This window comes from Lactuca saligna, chromosome 5, assembly GCF_052625555.1.
Source record: "Lactuca saligna cultivar CGN05327 chromosome 5, ASM5262555v1, whole genome shotgun sequence".
NCBI lineage: Eukaryota > Viridiplantae > Streptophyta > Magnoliopsida > Asterales > Asteraceae > Lactuca > Lactuca saligna.
The window spans coordinates 301,656,889-301,677,521 of NC_136421.1; the positions used below are offsets into that span (position 1 = coordinate 301,656,889).

At 33.3% G+C, this 20,633-nt stretch overlaps 1 protein-coding gene across 1 annotated transcript; it reads left to right on the forward strand.

Moving 5' to 3' along the window:
* The first annotated feature begins 13,854 nt into the window (after window positions 1–13,854).
* LOC145048390 (uncharacterized) lies at window positions 13,855–19,802 on the forward strand. Its single transcript, XM_078996856.1, has 20 exons — window positions 13,855–14,013; window positions 14,179–14,291; window positions 14,896–14,971; window positions 15,051–15,193; window positions 15,358–15,444; window positions 15,581–15,664; window positions 15,800–16,007; window positions 16,116–16,201; window positions 16,293–16,524; window positions 16,620–16,743; window positions 17,001–17,137; window positions 17,307–17,415; window positions 17,854–17,896; window positions 18,054–18,204; window positions 18,284–18,354; window positions 18,449–18,542; window positions 18,629–18,859; window positions 18,937–19,146; window positions 19,227–19,523; window positions 19,584–19,802. Exons 1-20 carry the CDS (start codon window positions 13,996–13,998, stop codon window positions 19,707–19,709), a joined length of 2,640 nt encoding a protein of 879 aa, XP_078852982.1. The 5' UTR covers window positions 13,855–13,995; the 3' UTR covers window positions 19,710–19,802.
* The last annotated feature ends 831 nt before the right edge of the window (window positions 19,803–20,633 follow it).

Below are 20,633 nucleotides of genomic sequence, written 5' to 3' on the forward strand. Positions count from 1 at the left end.
CATAAAACATAACATTTTGGGCCATAAGGAATCCAAAATGAATTAGTTTACCTTAATGGGCCTTATTGGGCCATAACAAATCCAATAAGCCCCAATGGGCCATAAAACTCATTCTTTGATGCAAATTGGGCCGTAAAACCTCTTTAGGGCCCAATCGGCCGAAAAACATCAATTTGGGATTCACATTATAGGACTCAAGCACTAAAGGCCCTAATCCTTTCTCTTATCTCTCCCTCTCAGCCCAAATAAAAAAACAGAAGAATAAGAAGGGTTGAATTTTATGTGCCACCTTCTTATTATACATCAAATAAATGTGCATGGTCCAACATACATCCACATTTGTCACTTCAATCCTTTATTTCCTATCCATTCTCTTCTTATCACTCACGACTGAAGGTAGTAACACACACATACCAAACTCCATTCCAATACTATCAAATTCTCACAAGAACATCTACATTATTCCTTCAAAATTTCGAGACTTGCTTACATGCCAAAAAGATCTTTCACTCATAACACAAATCTTTGGTAAGTTTTCACTTCCCAAAGTTTAACTTCTATATCTCATAAATAATCATCTTTTAACTCATTCAAAGTCACGAGCATACTTCTTAGAAGCAATCCAAGCCCAAAGACTTCTAAAGAAGCTTGTTAGGCCGAAAGATCTCATCACTTTCATCCTTTGTTCTTCAAAACCGTGAACATCAAACCCAAGGTGAGTTTATAACCCTCTATTTTCGGTTTTCACATGTTTTATGGGGGAGAATACAATAAAAATGTGTAGATTTATGTGTTTTTGCACGATATGTGTGATTTCTTGAACTTATTTGATAAATATGTGTGAAAAATCATGATTTATTCGAGATCCTTAACCATGGTAAGGATATATGTGTTTTAAGACATCTTATACCTTTTATTATCAAGACCAAAGTAGTATATGAATTCAAAACAAGCAAAACAAAACACAAATCTAAATTATGAACCATTTTTTACAAATAAGCAAAAAATGAGAAATAGATGTCATTATGGTTCTATAAGGGTCAAAAAGGTTAAATCAGTTAAAATATGAGTTATTATAAAAAATCTTGACTTTCAAAGGACTAAAAGTGTAACTTTTAGCTTAATGGGCTAAACTTTGGGCTTTTCGGCCTTTAGGCCCAAAAATTGTGAAAAATATATTTTAAGAGGCTGAAATTGTAATTTTCTCAAAAAAGGGTTAAAAACGCAAATAAACATGTTTCAGGGATTAAAAATGTCTTATTTATCAGATAGGACTAAAATTGCAAAGTTTTTGGCTTTTGGGCTAAAATTGTAAAATTTGCAAAAGATTGGACTTCAAGTGCAAAACTTCTTATTTAAAGGAATAAATCTGTCCAAAAAATAAATCTTGGGCGAACACCTTATCTAAACAAGTCTTTGGGCTAAAATGTCAAGAAATATTTGTTTAAGGACCTAAAATATCATTTCTTTTCATAAAAAAGGAAAAAAAAATTGTCATTTTTATTAAAAGAATGGTTGAATAGGTCAAACCAATATTTTTGAATCAAATATTTTACTATTAAGATATATGGGTCAACAATAAAAAAAATTATAACCCATGAATTTAGAATGAAAAATATACATATATTTTCATAAATCTAAATATCGTTATAAAACAATCGACAAACGTTGTGACTTTGCGACTCAACAATTGTTCAAACAGAATTCCCGGCTTTTATACTATACAAAACAAGTAAACATTCAAACTGTTGGGCTTTAAAGATTTTAATCATGCCTCGTGGGCCTTCGTGACCCATTAACATGACTTTTGGGCCTAACATAGATAATACATGTTTATTGGGCCTCCTGTGACCCAATTACATGCTTAAGGGGACCCTCAATGGATTTTACATGCTATTGGACCTCAATGGCCCGTTAGCATTGCTAGTAAGGTCCAAATAAATCATATGCGAAATAGGCCAACGCGCCCTTCGTATACTCGACAGCCTTAAATAACATACGTGATTAGTAGGACCTCGTGGTCCTTTTCTCCTCGTTTGTTAGGATTACCATATATTCAAGTAAACAAATATCAGGTTGTTAATCAAGGTTAATTAAATTCATTTGGATTAAGTGAGTAATAACGAGCGACACCAATAAGTGTCGGTCGTAGTTTGTAGTTATAATCAAAGTCTCCTGGAGGGAGAGCGAGAGTTTGTGTATAGATCTATACGGGGGTGACTCCCCCGCACCTAAGTTGTTCGCTACATTTAGACTCAGCCAGTCTAGGGTGACAAAATCTTAAGATCAATTCCGGCGTTCAACAGAATGCCAAGACAGACGAACTAGTCATTATCATGCATGGTTATAACGACACACATAGAAATCCAATATCATCTTAGTAATCAGGGGAAATCATATTCATTCGATGTGACGATACAATAATACAAAACGATCATACTATTTTATCAAGAAAATGTCAGGTTTTCTGGGGAAATCAACATTATTCACTTGTACTTTCAATAACTATAATTCAAAACTTCTCATTTATACACGTTTTGAAATCATTCATGCATATACCTATGGATCTTCACACTTTTTGTATAAACAATTGTCGTTTCAGAAAATATCGGATTTTCTGGGTTTTATAAACTACACAAAACATTTTCATATCAAACCTGCTTATGAACTCACCAACATTCTATAAGTTGACGTTTTCAAAATAACTTGTATTCTCAGGTAATATATAAACTGAAGAACAATACCAAGTGTGTTAGGATGTTATGTTTTGAAAACTCTCAAACAATTTATGCTATGGATATGTAATATTTAGACAGTATACTTGATGTGAACAATGTCAGTTGTAATGTATTAATGCATGGTTATGTTTATGTTATGTTTCATATATATATATATATATATATATATATATATATATATATATATATATATATATATATATTCATTGTGATGATACTTCAATTTAAGCCACGCGAGCATTCAGACGTTTCCACCGTCCGGTTCGGGGGTGTGACAGTAAGAGGAGACGACTTCCTATTACCCATAACCAATTTCATCTTCCCATGTTCCACGTCCCTACTTCTTTGGATCCATTGGAAGAACATCCATCATGGGACTTTCCCTTGTGGTTCTTAGAGGGAGCTTTCCTCCTTTTCCCCTTTCTATGTCCAATAGCTAAGACTGGGGCAGCAGCAGCAGCAGGAGTGGACTCGACACCCTTTCCATTCAATCCAATTTCAACAGTTCTCAACAAACCTTGAAATTTGCTTAAAGTGACTTCCTCATTGCTTATATGATAAGTCATCTTGAACTGATCATAGCAAGGAGGTAAATAGTGTAGGACTATATCAATAGCCAACTCTTCATCAAGGTTAACATTCAACTTGAGCAAACGATCCACATACCTTTGCATTCTTTGCAAGTGGGTTGTGATGGACTCTCCATCCCACATTTTGGTTGTTATGAATGAGGTAACAATCTCGTACATTTCTTGAAACGCACTTTGATGGTACTTTTCCATCAAGTATTGTCACATCTCGTAAGGCCAATAGTCCTCATAGAATTGTTGTAGCTCAGGAGTCATAGTGACCACCATAATACACGACACCTTTGTCGCGTCCTTTTCGTGAGCCCTATACCCAACCAAATATCCAGGAGTAGCGTTGGTTTCATCTATCTCTTTGAGTTCTTTGTTGAGGACGTATTCTTTCTCATCATATCGTGTAACGCCCGAAGATCCAAGCTAGTCAAATTAGAGATAATAAGGGTCGAAAATGACTTTTCGACAAAAGATTATTTAGAATAAATAATCTTAACCAAGTTGTAGAATATGTCTCATGGGTTCCGTACATATAAAGAGCACCGAAATCCGAGTTATAACGAAGAAGTTATGACTCGTCGAAGTTTAGCGACGAAACCGACACGACACCACGAAGATGTAAATAGTGACTTTATGATAGAGCTTCTTTTAGACTTAGTAATCTAAATGAAAGTCGTAGAATATGTTAACCTGAGAGCGCCCATAAAAAGAACGCCCAAATCTGACTCCGTATGAGGAAGTTATGATTTTTAGAAGTTTCAGCTTATTGGTGTACAGCCCGAAGTTAGAGTATTAGATCGAGCGGTTTTTAGCCGACACAACCTAAACGGGAATCGAAGATCTTGTTATTAGTAGCATAACGATAAAAAGACAGACGAAGATGGACATCGGATGAAGAAGTTATGAGATTTTAATATACCAATCTTGTCCCAGCCGGTTAAAAATATAACTATAAAAATAAAGTCAAAAGTAGCCAACGGAGTCTAAACGAAAGTTGTAGAGTACGTCTCCACTTACGTGTGGATATAAAAACATCAAAAACGGAGTTTGTATGAATGAGTTACAAATTATAATAACATATTTACGTATTAAAATAAAGTATAAATCATATATACGTACACATATATATACATATGTATATATCATTAGAAATGTATCGACGATGCGGTCATTATAAGACTAATGTTGAGTTATTTGGACATTAGTTTAGTACAAATATCATTAAATCCATTTAAAATAGTATTATACAGAGTGTTTAGTTGTTTATATAACTAAAATGTCATTAAGTAATTATGGAGGGTAGTTTTTGAAAATTCAGTTAGTATAAATAAGAGCCTTGGGCTCTCATATTTCTTACACCATTCTCTTGATTCAAGAGTCTTTATCTCCTTATCCCCCGAGCATTTCGATCCCTCACGATTCAACTTCTCTTTCTGTAGTTTTAGTATAGTAAGGTGAGCGCTGAAGCGCTGCACGAATCTTTCTTAGAAAGATTAAGCGACGAAGTTCTGCCCCTGCAGAGCCCGACTCTTAGCTAAAATCCCATTGTAAGTAAGTTATGCTTACCCTATTTTAAATATTTATATTTAAAATTAATATTGTTATTATAAATTTATAATAAATATTTGAGTTATTATTATGACTTATATAAGTGTCGTTATAATATCTTTTTAACTACTCGCGGTACGGAGAATCTGGTTTAAAGGGCCGCATAGGGTTATTGGATTTCAGAAGTGTTATACGTTAAAATGGTCCTGCCCTCCGGTGTTTTATGTCTGGTCTCTGTCTGTACATAGTGGTTGGAAAGTATTGTTTAAACGCTTATATAATAATAATAAGACTAATAATTAGTCACGGTAAATATTAGACTAAAATCTAGTGGTAATAATACTAGGTTTCGTCGAAGGAAATTATTTTAAAGTAAACGAAGCGCTGTCCGAGTACCGAGTCACCACCTTCTTAGGTGAGTGCATAGTTACTTTCATCTTACACATATATATGAAGTATTTTATATAAACTACGTGCTATGTGTGCATATTATCTGAATATTTGTTGTCTATGTTCGATGAACGTTTTTTTTATACACGTTTTAAATGATTTGAACTGTATACGTATTTTAAATATACAAGTATGTTGGGTATGAGATGGGTAGATGAATGATGAGAGATAAAAGATGATGTGAGTAAACATTGACAGCTATAGACTTAGTGCCTAACAAATAACATCGGCAACTATGGACTTAGTGCCTATTGGACAAACACTGATAACTATGGACTTAGTACTTGTTAGGAATTGGTATATATGGACTTAGTACGTATTAGATAAACACTGGTAGTTATTGATTTAGTACTCATCAGCTATGGAATTAGTGCTTTACGAACGAGCATTTGCAGCTATGGATTTAGTGCTAGTCCTATAACTCTTGAAGCAAAGGACTTCAGAATGAACGAATGCGGGATATATGACTCTTAGGATAGATCCTTAAGAGTAAAGAATATAATGGGGACGGGTAATTGGGTCGATTGTTTGATTGTTTAAACATAATAATTATATTATTGTGGGTTGAAAATCCTATGTACGCACCAGGTTTCCCAACCTGACTCACTCAGTTTTATTTATATTACAGGTGTTGAGATGAAGTCACATTACACTGGAAGATTAAAGAGATGTAAATCACTAGTGTAAATAAATGTAAGTTCTGTTTATGCTTATGTTTCTGTATTGACGATGACATACCAAATGTTTTAAAACGAATTTAAAATACTTTTCTTCGGAAATGATTTGATAACGTATTTATCATGTTTTACTGGGAACAAATTCCGCAACATTTTTATTAAAAGAGGTACTCTGATTTTTATAAAGCATAAACAGAATCGGTCTTTTTTTATGGGGATGTCACATATCGCAAATCCATTCGAATGTTGCGAATCCAATCATTCGAAGAATTGTATGGTGTCGTTAATATGTAATTGTATACGTGAGCTAGTTAGAGGGAGTTGGTGGGATATCCTTTTGTTGCTGATGTCGGAGAGTGGTGTGGTGATTGCCCTATGAGATGCCTATGAAGAGTTTTAGTGTTGGGAGCCTTGTCTTATAGAAGATTATATATATAGATAAGTAGTGTCTTGGAGGATTCACAACAATCCTTGAGGAAAGTATGGATAGATGTGAAAGGTAGTATGGGCACGTACTACTAGAAGCAGAGGATTCGTACTCGAGCCAAGGAGAGTTGCGATGATACCAGGAAGCTTGCAGCGTATGAGATTCCTCAATATTTATTTATGCGTGTTCTGATGGTTTGAATGGTCTATTTTCAGTATTATGACCCTTCGAGGAATACTAGTTAATGGTTCTGGTGTTGTGAGGGTTCTGGATCGGGTTCTGGAGTCGGACAATTGGATGATCATACGCGGGAGTTCATTTTATCTAATATTACCTACAACATACTTGAGCAGACTCCTGTGATCTTTCGTATGATTAAGTGGGCTTTCTTCGTTTGGGCCTTTTGGACTCGGGGTTATTTGAGATTTTAGGGTTTGGGCCTTGTTAGGCCATTAAACTTCTGACCTTGGGCCATGGATAAACTACAAGGTTTTGGGATTAGATCCATGATGATTTGGGACCAATTAGAAAGTTGGACAATAATAGGCCTGTGATGCCATTTATGAATTTGGTCAATTGAGTAAATGGGTTGGGCATTGGTTTTGGGCCAAGTAAGAAAATGGTAAAATGGTTTTTTACCCTGGATGTTGGGCAAGTAATTTAGATTCTTGATTATGGGTTGAGATCCAATTACTAACTGGATATTATTGATGATGATGGTGCGGGGATTTTTCGGATCAACAGACGATATTTTGTTTGAGAGATTTACCAGTTTGACGTGACTTTCCTCGCTATGTTTAGCATGTTGAAGGCACCAATGCCGGTCCATTGTTTATTATGATTAGGATGCTAGTTGTTTGTGTGACTTTGCATGTATGTTGTCTGATATGTTTACCGGGCGGGGACTGATGATTATATTGTATGTTATTTATCTTTTGTGATTTTTTGCGTGTGTTTATGTGTTGTGTGTATATCGGGTGGGGTTCGATGCCAGGTAGGGCCTAATGACTGACATATATGTTCCGAGTGGGGCTCGACGTCGGATGGGACCCATTATATGTTTGATACGTATGGTATGTGATATTTTGGGGAATTCACTAAACTTTGTGCTTACAATTTTCAGTATATGTTTTAGGTACTTATGGTTCGAAGGGAAAGAGCCCGTGATGATTGCAGTGCACACACCATGTGATTCCACATCTTATATTACTCTAATGTGCTTGGATGTTTATTGATACGCTCTGATTCACTATGGTTTCTATGATGTTTTAGATAATGGTTTTATTAATTTAAAAAATTGAAATTTTTAGTCTTAATTTTGGGACGTAACAATATACACTGACCCACTTGCAATGGGTCACTCAAGAAAAGATACTATAACAATCATCAGGGAGACAGTTGTATGAGTTTTCCTTTTTTATCCATTTATCATTGCAAGTCATAATGTTGTCAGTGCGAACAAAATTATTTTCAAAGGTGCACTCGCTGACTCTGTGAGAAGCATCACCACATTGATAACAAACTTTGATTATTGGATTCTTTCCTTTAGTATTAGATTTTGATATCTTTTTCAACTGAAGAATCTGAATAACTTTGATTATTTGATTTAAGATTTCCTTGTTTTAGTTATGGAACAAGGAGTGTTATAAATGGTATGCTCATACACTACCTTGTCATGAGGCTCATGATGCATTGAAGAGTCATCTGAGGTAGACGACTTTGATTGATCTTCAGGTTTATAATTGCTAACCGAGCACCGAGGAAACATGCCAAGGAGGTTAAGAAAAAAAAACATTTGAGAATATAGCCCGTTTAAAAAATAGTTACTGGTAAAAGAATAACTTTATATCTACCATTTAGTATAATAGCTTTGGAGACACTATTTCCAAACTTCGAGGGGTGTATTTGGAAACATCATAAAATGGTTCCAAATTGCATGTCGCTTGTATAATTGTCAAAGCCTGAATATGAAACTTGTTGGCAATTTTATACACTTAATAATATAAAAAATAAAAAAAGAAGGAAGATATATTGGTTCGAGGTATACATAATAAAATAAATAAATACATAAACAAATAAATGAAAACACAAAATAGAAAACATGACAATTTTATATATATAAAAAATTATGGATTATCTTATCAAGATAAAGAGTAGGGTGAAATTTTAATATATACAATAAACCAAATTCCAAGTGAACGTTTAAAAAAATTTAATCTGAAACTTTATGAACTTGGAAGGTCAAATGTGAAATAGAAAAAAATACATTATATGAGATTTTTATGAATATACTCATGGGTTATACACGTTACAAAAATCTTTGGCGGAAAAACTTAAACCCTAAGTTCACATGCAGCGTAAAAGATCTATATTATTATTATGATTTTCAACAAACAATTAAATATCATGAACTCTAAAAGTACATTGCTATTTTTGAAATTAATAAATGGATATTATAAATTACATACGTTTAGTTTACTATAGCAAATAAACCAATATTCATTCTTGATGGTCTTTAGAAAGCAAGTACTATAAGTCTTGTACCTCTAATGACTCACACTTAAAGCCTAGCAGTTGGGAGCTAAAGAGGAGAAAGGATGAGTGTGACATCCCCAAAATCTCGACCAGAAAAAAACAATTTCATTTATGATTTTTAAAATAATTTCAGAGTAAATCCTTTTAATTTTAAAAGAGATGCGAAATTTGTTCCCAAAAACAAAACATGATAAAATAGATATTTATCAAAACATTTCATAAAGAAATATAATTTCATTTCATAATCAAAAATCGGGATGTCATGTTCCGATACAGATCATAAAGCATAAACGATAACATTACAAGTCATTCAACAAATATATACATATACGGACTTGTAAACAGAACAACTCGATGATTCATCCATCTTAAGCTCTTGCGCCACTTCCTGTAATACAAATAAACTGAGTGGGTCAGACTTGGGAGCCTGGTGAGCATATGTGGTTTTCAATCCACAATAAATATTTAATTTAACAATCAACAATAAACCCGATTATCCATTCCCGTTATCCTCACTTTACGTCCCTAAAAATAACATCTATTATAAGGAACCTAATTCAGGATTTTCATCGGGACGAACATTACTGCAGAGGGGCTTCCTCAACAATAAGTGTCCTAAAGGCAACCATGTGGGGGGTAGAGTACACCGGTGAACACGTCGTTCACAATACCTACAGGTTATGAGCCTGCTAGTGTTCCACAGGACAGTCTAGAATAGTCCGTGGTCGTCATCCAGACTCTGCTGAATGACTAGAATAACACCAACAACACCGAGACCTCTCATCTGTTTATTACACACCAATTATCTATCCATGTTATACCCAACATATTAGTAGATAAAAAATTACATTTTTATACATAGTTTAAAAACCTGTATAACATGCTTTTATCAATACATATTCCACATAACATGTGAGGCACACACACATATCACGTATTTCATAGAGAATAAATCAGATCTATGAGATAGAAGAGAGTGAATATACAATCACACGTATAACAACAAAATATATACACATAACACGTATTTTATATAAAATACTTCATAATATTGTGTTGGAAGAAAATGACTACACACTCACTTGATCAGAAGATGATCGGGCAGCACTACGGCTTGCAAAAGTAGTGTTTCTCCGTAGATCTGGATGATCTTCACAAAAACCAGGTTCCTCGCGGGCAAGGCTTCGGCTCGGGAATAACGCTCTTCGAGATCCTTGGGGCTTCGGATCTTGCTTCTGGGCTTGGGAAAATTACCGAGGCTTTGGGGTATAAATAGCACGCTAAACGAGGCAAAAGATGAGAGAAAAAGGAAGAGTTTGTAAAAGAAAGAAGTTGGCTTCGCATCCTCTTTTATAGGGCTGATCATCGGAAGTACGCTGGGTGTAACTTCGAGGTACGCGGGGCGTACTCCTCCGGAGGCATCACTGCGTGCGTCATCGGCCCTCTACGCCATCGCATACGAACTCCGAACACTCGAGTGGTACACTGGGCGTACTTTGGATGAGTTCGGTGACTCCCCTTCGGATAATATCGGATATAATAAATAAATTTAAATATTAATTATTTAATAAACTTTGAAATTTGATATCTTCTTCATACGAACTCCGTTTTCGACGTTCTTTATATTCACGCGTAGGTGAGACCACGCTCTACAACTTTCGTTTAGACTCTGTCGGCTAATTTTGACTTTATTTTTATTATTTATTTTTAGGAGGCCGGGACAGAAAAACTTCGTTATAAATTCATAACTTCTTCGTCCGACGTCCGTTCTCGCCTAACTTTTCATCGTTTCGCTACTAACAACGAGATCTTCGATTTTCGTTTAGATTGTTTCGGCTAAAAAAGCGCTCGATCTCAAATCGAGTATTCGGGTTGCATACCGCCAAGTCGAAACTTCATAAAATCATAACTTCCTCATACGAAGTCAGATTTGTGCGTTCTATATATATTCGGAAACCTCGTTTCAACTACTACAACATTATCCAATGATATCGAGTTTATTTTACACTTAGATTTTGAAGCTCATTTTATTCTTAATTAATCATATCACATGATTAAACAATTAAACATGAAACACATAATACTCAAATAATACATTCTTATTATTTCAAATTGGGTTACAAAGTTTAACCTATACTATTACATTGCTGAAAATGGCAAGCTCAAAAACACGGACGTTACAATGAGAATGAGTATTTTCAATTTGATGTTTTTGGAATGATGAATCCAAAAATCTAAACCCTTATGGGTTTATATAGGTGTTAGGAAGGTTGTAGATAAGACATGTTTTATTTTAGATAACACTTATCCTATTTCTTCATCCCTAAGACAATCTAAGCTTCCTTGAAGCCCAAAAAAAAACTCTAAAATCCCTCTTTAGAACCGCTCCCTCTTGAGAGGTTCTAGAATTGGTTAAGGTTCAACTTTTGAACATTATCACTTTTGGTCATTTTATTTTTAATTAATCTAATTAATCCTAAAATTAATTTAAAATTTATACAGATTAATTCTTAATTAAATAATATCATTTCTAATTAATATATTATTCTCATAATATATTAATAAATCATTTATCTTGACTTCTAATTAATTTATTAATCATATAACAAATCACTAAATCAATCTCTCTCTCTCTCTAAAAAAATTCCAACCAATTATCAGGTTTGAGAGCAACTCAAAATGACTATGCTAATAATTTAAGATTATACTAATTTCATTATCTGCTTAGACACATAATCCAACATATAACTTCCATTTTTCTTATCAGTAAAGAGAAGTAAGAGACATCAAAGTCGGGTAACTCAAGTTGTTCATCATTAGTCTCTAAGTAAGAAGTTCTATTACGACTGAAAAATAACTTAAAAACTCATAATCTTTGTCTCATATCTAACACATGATTTATTTATTGGCCAAGTTTTACATCAAACATCATTAATTGTTTATCATGAAGGTGGAATGCCATTCTAAAATATCCCAAACTGTGAGAGATCCTACATAAATACCTAAACCATAAGAATCAATTTACCAACACATCACTAACTAAAACCAAATCAGAGAAATTTTAGAATACCGAAAAAAAAAGTAAAAAGTAACTTACCCTGGTGATTATGAAATATTATTAGGAAACTTTCTAGTAATATATCTAGATACTGAAAAACATGATGTCTCAAACAATATAAAATTTGAATCAATTATAGGTGTAAAAAAAGAAACATATAAACTTTTTATAAAAGGCCGTAAAAAAAGAAGAGAAACTCATACCCATGCACCCGAAAGACATGAGTAGTGGCCATTAGATTTGCGTATTGAAGAGGTGAATCCTTAAAAAAGCTACTACTTCCTTTAAAAAATGCAACTTCCTTAATAAAGAAGAAGATGTTCCCACTAACAAGGGTTGATATAGATATTAGAAAAACCAAAAATGATTTCAATGACTTTTATTTTATTGTTGCATACAAAGTGAAAACGAAGGAAAGAAAAAAGAAACATACTTGAAGGGTGCGATGACATTTCTACAAACAAATGGTGCGTGTATTGTATACCTTAAAGATAATCATCAATTTTCAGTTTTCGATCTATGGTAAATTAAAAAATATTTAAAAACCAAACCAACAGGTCATAAACATGATACATGTTTTTTATGTGTGTCAATCCAAGTTTTTCATAAGATGCGGCGTTTTATCGGTAAGATGGTCGCTAATGATTAGATGATTAATGGTAAGGTTGCAACATCGCCGATGTTCATGGTGGGGAACAGACGATTGATGGGTGGTTGATCATGACACAGTGAAAAACTAACAATAAAGTCTAACCGAGATAAAAAAAACATAATTCATAATATCAAAATCGAGATAATAATAAATTAAACCTTATCTTGGTAATCAAGACGGTGTCTAACAAATTAGATAGAATATGAGCGATTGCGGATTGAAGTTGGATATGTTGTAGGGTTCTTCTGCGCATATTAGTGGTGACGACGGTAAGTTAGGCAGTAACATGTAAAGCTTTTAGAGAAAACGTGGATGGGAGCATGTCCTCTTGATTCAAAATTTGAAATTGGGACCAGTAAAGAAAAAGAAAATCATAACACAAATTATTCAAAAGAAATTTGAATTTCTCCTAAAAATCAATAATCAAATAAATAATTACCTAATTTATTATCAATATCAATATTTTTTTAAAAGTAAAAAATACTAAGAAATTGATAATTGTAATTTTTATAAAACAATTGAAAAAAAAATCTACCCTAATAAATGAAAATGTTATTGCCACTTGTCATTCTTTCATTTATTTAGCCACATGTCATTTTGTCATAATTTTGAAATATATTTATTTTCCACTTGTCAATTACTTTATTATTCATTTCCACTATATCATTAATTTAGTTTCTATAAATTAAACCTACTATAATAACTATTAATTTCAAATTTCAAATTTCAAATTTGAAATTTCAATTTTAATTTCAAATAAATTTACACTTTAAACATTTGTATTTAACATTTTATTATAATAAAACGTTTAGTACACGGGTCTAACAATTAAACACATAATTTTAATTAATTTATTTTTTGCAATTTTTTTTTCCATAATTTTCACTTATTTCATATTCCAAATTCAAATAAACTTTTCATATAATCGCTCCTATTTAACATTATATTTTAATTAACCCGTATAATATACGGGTTTCACAACTAATGCATATTATAAAAAAAAAAAAAATAACAAGTGAAATTAATAACTACAGATCTTGAATATACACTTATAAAATTTCTGTCCGATGAATACCATATTAAAATCTATCATAAAAAATAAATACTTTGAAAAAAAATGCAATTGAATATTGATATGTAGGGATTGTTATTTTACTTAAAATAAATAATTCGAAAACAAAATGCGTTCCATCACCAAATGGCGCGAAAACCCTACCCCGCCTAGCAACCTCAAGTTCTGAAGTGAGGTATATAGGAGGTTTCTAGTGTTCAACTTCGTTGTCATGATTCAATCCACACTCATTTCATTACGATTGGAAAGACACGAAAATGGAACATACTCTGAAGGTGATCTCCATCTTCTACTTCGTGTTTTCTTTACCATCATTTTGGTTACGTGAAAACCCTAAAACCCCCTTTTTGATTTCGTGTTATTCATAAAGCAAAGTTCACACGCGAGCGATAAACACTCACCTAATCAGAGTGTGCTTTTTTGTTGATGCATGGTAACAGGAATATTTTGGGTTTTCGACATTTCGACCGTATCAGAAGGAGATAACCGAGAAGATTTTGGAGGGAAGAGATAGCTTGGTTGTTATGGCTACCGGTAGCGGCAAGTCCCTATGGTAAATTCGACTCTCTATTTTGTTTTACTTCATGAGTCTCGAGATCACCAGAGCCATTTAGACCGATGGATTTTTATACATGCATTAGTGTGAAACATTTAATTTGATACATACATTTGTGTCTGGGAATAACCAGTGTACTGTTTATGAAAAAAGATGATTAGATTTGTGATATAGTAAGGATTGGTATGATTAAATCTAATCAATTTCCCAGAAGCTTTAGCAGTTATACAGTTTTCATAGCGAGTGATGGATTATTGTATGTGCCAGATGGATGTCCCTTTTACTAATGTACAGTTTATCTTCATTGGGGACGCAAACAAGTCTGAGATTCCTAATAATTGAATTGAGATTTTAGGAACTCAACTCTAATTCTTATTGGTCTTTTTGGTCCCAATCAATGTGTTGATATACATATGTTTTCGTCAAGTTCTTATGTATGCTCTTGGTTCTAGCTCGAGTTAAGTTTGTTTGATCATGTTTTCAGAATGTGTAAATAAGGATGATAATATAGGCTTCTAATCTTTTAGAATACAAGAGCTGTTGTTTTATTTGTGATAAATACTTTGCAACTGACTAATTTTTTATTACTATTATAATCTAGCTATCAAGTTCCTCCATTAATTGCACAAAAGACTGCTGTAGTTATAAGCCCACTTCTATCTCTGATGCAAGATCAGGTATATTCATTTTTATCTTTTTCTTTAACCAAATTTTAATAGATAAGCACATGATAATATAAATGGTGTTTGTTTATAGGTCATGGCTTTGAAAGAGAGGGGCATTAGAGCTGAGCATCTCTCCACTGCTCAGACCAACACAAGTGTACAGAAGAATGCTGAGAGTGGCCAATATGACCTTCTGTATATGACTCCAGAGAAGGCATGTAATGTTCCCAACAGGTAAATATTGATAATTTATCCAAAAAATAATAACAAAAGTCTTAAAAAATGTTAGTCAGGGGACCCAATCCATAATTTTGGCCATATCACAGGGATGATTTCTGTACTTTACCTTATTAAAGTAAATGATATGATGATTTGAGCTGTTTTTACTCCAAATGCAGCTTCTGGTCAAGGTTGCTTAACACAGGAATATGTCTAGTAGCAGTTGATGAAGCCCACTGTATCTCGGAATGGGGCCATGATTTTCGGTTGGTTTCTAATATATTACTTAATCTTGGATAATTATTACATATCCATGTGTGTGTGTATTGATCTATCAATAGAAGTGTTCTTCTAGTTGTTATGTCTCCTATTAGAATTTCTAAATAATGATATGTTTTACAGGGTGGAATACAAACAATTATACAAGCTGCGAGATGTTTTGGTAGGTGTTCCATTTGTTGGATTGACAGCAACAGCTACAGAAAAGTACGTGTCATGCAAATTGATTTATCTTTTGGTCTTTAGCTTGCTTTTATTTCTTTGTGAGTTGTTCTCCATATAGTTACATATCAAGTTGTAAATCTATCTTACACCTTTATGGTTACTCTCTTGTGATTTCAGGGTTCGAAATGACATAGTTGGTTCACTTATGATGAAAGACCCTCATGTTGCCATTGGATCATTTGATAGAAAAAACCTTTACTATGGTGTGAAATCTATCAACCGTGGGGCCTCATTTGTTGATGAGCTTGTGGCACAAGTCTCTAAACATGTATCAAATGCTGGATCAACTATTGTATATTGTACAACCATTAAAGATGTCCAAGAGGTGAGCTTTTGTATACTTTTAACCTTTCTGCTATTGACTTGTTTAAATCTTTTTATTGGTTAGAGGCCGTTTTTGTTGAAATTTGTTTCATCTGTTTGGATTCCTTAGATTGGTAGATCACTTTGTGAGGCTGGAATCAATGCTGGAATGTATCATGGCCAAATGGGTCACAAGGCCCGTGAAGAATCACACAGGTTTCCAGTTTTCTTTAACTTGTTTAATCATATAAAAATAGTTATATCTAGCTCCGTATTCATGTCTTTTTTTGTACCCTTTTGTTGCTAGATCTTTTATAAGGGATGAGGTTCGGGTAATGGTTGCAACTATTGCATTTGGAATGGGTATTGATAAGCCAGATATAAGACATGTGATCCACTATGGGTGCCCTAAGAGTTTGGAGTCATATTATCAAGAAAGTGGAAGATGTGGTAGAGATGGGATTGCTTCTGATTGCTGGCTATATTTTTCAAGAGGTGACTTTGGAAAAGCTGATTTCTACTGTGGAGAAGCAAGCTCAGTATGTTGAACTTTCTCAACAAAATCATTTATTCTTCTTATTATTATTATTTTCTTCATGGATTATGGTAATAAAATCCACCTTGTTTCTAACAGGAAAACCAGAAAAAAGCTATTATGGATTCGTTTATGGCTGCTCAACGATATTGCATGCAGACAACTTGCAGAAGAAAAATTTTGCTCGAGTATTTTGGGGAAATATGTCCAGCCATTAATTGTGGTGAGGCAAATTTCCTTTTTTTTTTTTTTTCCTCTTTTATATTTCATACAACATAAGACACATAGTGAGTAGTGAGTAGTGAATAGGTTATGCTATGAAGTTTGTTGTATAAATGCATCCTTGCATTTAGGGAATTATGGACTATCTTATCACACAAAAAAATGATAGTAAAATATCATGTTAAATGTGTATTTCACTCTTTTTGTACATCTTATGACAAAAAGATGAAGATGGATGATATATTTGGATGAATACAGGAAATTGTGATAATTGCACGAGCTTAAAGGAGGAGAATGATATGTCTAGAGAAGCATTTCTTCTGATGGGTTGCATCCAGTCTTGTGGTGGTTATTGGGGGCTTAACTTGCCAATAGATGTTCTTCGGGGTTCTCGTGTAAGATTTTATTATCTATAACTATAATGTCTGTCTGATAAAACTTGTTCAAGGCTTAAATGAAAGATGCTCAGTTGGTTTATAATCTTATATATATATATATATATATATATATATATATATATATATATATATATATATTCCTACTAAATCTTCTTGTGGATTGCAGGCTAAAAAGATTACTGAAAAGCAGTTCGACAATCTCCCATACCATGGACTTGGGAAGGATTTTTCAGCAAATTGGTGGAAGACACTAGGTTTTCAACTAATTTCTTTTGGTATGTAAAATATTTTTTTTACTTTGTCTGATAAAATGTGTTAGCTAGATGGAGTTTGTTTCAGTTATAAAATCGTTCTTTGTTTACTATAGCATCCTACTTTCATTTCTTCCTATTATAACATTATACTTTGAAAAGGCTACCAAATTATAGCAAAAGCAATCCCCACTGCTATATTTGGGTAGATTTTTGATTTTTGAATTAAAATAACATAATAAGATAAAAATTGGAAGTACAATGTTACAGTTGGGTAGAGTTTTCAAAGTATAATATGTGTTAATTAGAAAAAAAAAAAACTGAAAGAACAAAGCTATAATAAAAGAAAATGAAAGTAGGATGCTATAATGCAAAAGTAAGTGAAAGTACATTGCTCTTTCTTGCATTTGGTCTTTCCTATGAGAAGAAGTCCCTAATCCAGTTATGCAATTTGATGCACAGGTTACTTGGTTGAGACTGTTAAAGATACTTATAGAACTGTAAGGTATGTTGCTAACCGATTTTCCTTTTTAACAACTATAAATAAATACAAAAGTTGTTTGTTTCTTACAATTTACACCCCTTTCTCTTTCTCTCATGTATTATTGTATATGAAATAATGAAAGTGATAGAATATATATATATATTTTTTCCATGTACAGTGTGAGTGTGGAAGGTGCAAAGTTCCTTAGATCCTGTAGGCCTGATCACCAACCTCCATTACTTTTACCAATTACTAGTGAATTGGGTGGTGGCAATGAGGACAATAAAAGTACAGCTACACCTGGCTCAGGGATTGATGGAATGTCACAGGTAGGTGGTATTTTAATAAGAGGAGGATATACTTTTACTCTCTGTGTGTGTTTTGATTTTTGAATTAATTCGAATATAGGCGGAGAGAGAAGTTTATAAAATACTTTTAGAAGAGAGAATGAAGCTTGCAAGATCTGCTGGAACTGCTCCGTAAGTAGCAAGCATTTTAAAATTTAAATGATTTGGAATTGAAAATATGCATATATATCATATATGAGATTTAAGATCAGTATGCAATTTGCAGATATGTAATATGTGGGGATTTAACACTGAAAAAGATAGTAGCAACAAGACCATCTACTAAAGCAAGGTTGGCAAACATTGATGGTGTCAACCAGGTATATATTATATACATTGGAAGTAGAATATTCGGGTTGATAAGAAAAAAAAAATAATAATCTGTTGTTCTGTTAATGAAACGCAGCACCTTGTAACAAGGTATGGGGATGAAATTATTCGTGTGATCCATGAATTATCGAAAAAACTTGATCTTTGTTTGGATGGAGTCGCACCCATGGAAACCACTCACCCTCAAGCTTTTAACAACTCCAAATCTCACACCAACACAATAAAAAACCCAAAAGACTTGCCACCTGCAAAATACAGTGCTTGGAAGATGTGGCAAGAGGATGGTCTCACAGCTGAAAAAATTGCTGTAAGTAGTTAGTTAAAACCTTTATGCTACCTTTTTTTAAAAAAAAATAAAAAATTAAAATAGTGTTGTTGTTGCAGAACTTTCCTGGTAGATCGGCCCCAATAAAAGTAGGAACAGTCCTTGGGTATGTTCTGGATGCAGCACGAGAAGGATGTGCAGTTGACTGGGGGAGATTTTTTAATGAAATTGGATTGACACACCAGATTGCTGCTAATGTCAAAGCTGCAGTTTTGAAAGTTGGGTCTAAAGAAAAACTCAAACCTATCAAAGACGAGCTACCAGAAGAGGTATGTTTTGACTTTATTTGCATACATTAAATTAAAATGTATATGGATTATTTCTATGATTGAGAAGATATCTGGAACAGGTAGAGTATTTTCATATCAAGGCATGGTTGACAATGGATGAACTTGGGATGTCAACTGAGGCTATTCCATCTCCCACTCCCAAACAACCTACACAACAACAACAAGAAGAAGAAAAAGAAGAATCATCACCATCTAGTAAAAGACACATTAATCCTGCGCAACCTGTAGTTGTTGATATTATTGATGATGATGATTCTCCAATGAAACGCCAGAAGGTTGAAGAAGATAAGACACCTCCTCAGCCTCAGCTTTCTGAAGCTTCCCTTTTGGAGTGGCTTCAAAACTTTCAGAATGGGGTCAGTAGTTTTTTTTTCTTTTTATCTTTTTAAAACAAAAGCTCACATATAGCAATGCAGGTCACGTTGGTGGACATATTGAAGCATTTCAATGGGTCTACAGGGGCAGCTGTTCTTGATCTGCTGAGTTGCATGGAGAGTGAGTTTTTAATCTTTCAGAAGAACAATGTCTATAAAATTATGTGATTTCTTAGAAATTAATTATAACTATAACCAGAAGAAAAACAAACCAATGTTATGCTCGTGGTTACTAATATAGTTCTACCCTCCTTAGTTTTACCATCATGTCTTGGCTGCCTTAACAAACACAAACCATCTTTTATTTATAAACAGCTTTCCATCAAAACCTTTTTTTCCCAAACATTTTCACACAAAAGCTATATTTTCCAATTATCAATCAGTTTTGCCAAATTTCACAATATTCAACAATATGTCTTAATTTTAGCACGAGAGGAGTTGATGGGAAGAAAGAAGAAAAGCAAATATACGTTAGTGTTGATATATACTCATCTATTTGGTTGAGGTTGATCCCATCATTTTTATTTTTTTGAAAAACTACACGTTAATGTGATTTTGAATTTGGAAAACACATGTAGATGTTATATATTGGAAAAGAAAGTTTGGGAAAAGAATATCAATAAGGTAGAAACGACAACAATTGATTCGTTGCTAAAAAATAAATCAATTTTGGTTATTATTTATTTATTTCGAACAAATTTTAAACAAGTCAAAATAAATTATCTACCAAGAATCCAACAAGTTGTCGGAGAGATGATTATTATCAGACAATTCTGGTGTGGCCACATACATTACAAAGATTGTCTAGTGATTATTAATTTATGGTTTAATTGTTTGAAAAGAAAAAATAAAAGTGTTACTTAAATAAATAGTTTTATAATTTTTTTCATTTAAAAACTATTTATTATAAGCGAAAATCACTTTACAATCTTATCATTATTTTAGTCCTAAAATAAACGTATACTTTGTTTTTTCTCATCAGTATTGTATCATCTCCCTGTCCTCTACGTATCATTTGCATCACTATCACCATCCTTAAAAAAAACTACAGTGCAGGAATTGAAATCGAATAGCATCAACATCAAACAGTAC

Excerpts from the sequence above, each read along its gene's own strand:
- LOC145048390 (XM_078996856.1), top strand. Across the intron at positions 16,525-16,619 it reads ACTGTGGAGAAGCAAGCTCA|GAAAACCAGAAAAAAGCTAT; the intron begins GTATGTTGAACT and ends TGTTTCTAACAG. Across the intron at positions 16,744-17,000 it reads ATGTCCAGCCATTAATTGTG|GAAATTGTGATAATTGCACG; the intron begins GTGAGGCAAATT and ends GGATGAATACAG.